General features: G+C 40.1%; 1 protein-coding gene across 3 annotated transcripts in view; it reads right to left on the reverse strand.

The window, feature by feature from the left end:
• Window positions 1–9: 9 nt before the first annotated feature.
• The window catches only part of azin1a (antizyme inhibitor 1a), a 16,264-nt gene continuing 14,918 nt past the window's right edge, over window positions 10–1,355 (reverse strand). For all 3 annotated transcript variants that reach the window (XM_016540522.1, XM_016540521.1, XM_016540520.1), the window contains exons 11-12: window positions 577–791; window positions 10–497 (exon numbers count right to left, since the gene is read on the reverse strand). In XM_016540522.1, coding sequence (XP_016396008.1) covers window positions 383–497; window positions 577–791 — 330 coding nt within the window. In that variant the 3' untranslated portion in view covers window positions 10–382. The remainder of the gene's footprint in view (window positions 498–576; window positions 792–1,355) is intronic.

Here is a 1,355-nt window from a genome sequence, read left to right on the forward strand (position 1 = left end):
AATAACAAAAAACAAGTGCATGTTTCTTTAAAAGCATCTGATGATGTCATGAAACTAGACTCGAGGTTTAATAAATAACTTAGTACATGACTGATTCCATTAGTAAGTGGAAATACTATATGTGTATACATATTTATAAAACGGACTTGAATATAATTAAGTGTATCTGTAAACGCCAACAGTCCCATTTGTTAAAGCTAATCGCACCTATTTGCGGTTTATCCATCAGATGTGATGGCTATGAAGTTGTTCTGGTCAACAACACTTCTTCAGCTCTGGTCCCAGCCAAACTTCTTCAAAGCAACTGAAGCTTCTTAGAAGATTCTAGGTTCTTAAGTGCTTAAAGTCAGTCGAGATAATGACATTAATAAGTGGCTTTATGTTACGCCGGGGTGGAAACGGACGCCTTGGATATGTTTGGTTGCAAGCCGCATGGTACCACAGAGAGGTTCTTCATCCTCGCGTCCAAAGTGACGCCAGAGTTATGAACCTGTTGCCTGCAGCAGGAAAAACAACTTGATTAAAAACCAAAACAAATGCACTGGGTTTAAAATTCCAGATAAAGTGACATTGTACCAGTCGCATTCAGTGATGCAGTAGAAGACGGGCGGTTTGTGTTCCTCTCCGTTAGTGAATGTGGCCCCCAGACCGTTGGCCCCTGCGTTGCTGAAAAGCAGCCAGTCTCCGACACTGAGCTCCGGCAGCAGACATCGCTCCACCACCTGATCCAGATCATCAGCAGACGGACCCCACAGACTGCTGGAGAACAGCGGCTCTTCTGCGCTCACCTCCTGACAAAAACCCACATTACACATGATCAGCTTTAACAATCTACTGACTAAAGCACTGGCCTGTGATGGTTTTAATGACAGAAGATGATGCTCAAATCTTTTAAAATCTTTCTTGGTCCAACAAAAGAAGCAGCTCGCACACATAATTAGGGCTGTCAAAATGACTGAAAAACTAAATTCGAATTCTATTCGAATTTAAAAGGCATAAATTTCAGTTAGGGGGAAAAAAAGCTTTTGGCTTCTCTCCTGAGGCCACAAGAGGACGCATCGAGCAAAATATTATGCACGTTTCTTCAAAGTGTAATAAAATAACACGACTATCTTTGAAAAAAAGTGCATAATGTTTAAAAACCATATATAATTAATAAAGTTGCTTAAACAATAAAAATAAATGAGACATGTTTTTTAAAAGTTGAACTTACATTAATTTTACATGGCTTTCTTAACATGCGGCTCTCTTGTACAAGACGCGAGTGCAACGCTGATAGATGTCCCTCTATAAAATATGCGTTCTGTGTGAACGGCTTGGTTTCAGTTTTGACGTAAACAACATCTTCTCCACAC

Source organism: Sinocyclocheilus rhinocerous, unplaced genomic scaffold (genome assembly GCF_001515625.1).
Source record: "Sinocyclocheilus rhinocerous isolate Xijiao unplaced genomic scaffold, SAMN03320098_v1.1 scaffold1510, whole genome shotgun sequence".
In the NCBI taxonomy this organism is placed as follows: Eukaryota; Metazoa; Chordata; class Actinopteri; order Cypriniformes; family Cyprinidae; genus Sinocyclocheilus; species Sinocyclocheilus rhinocerous.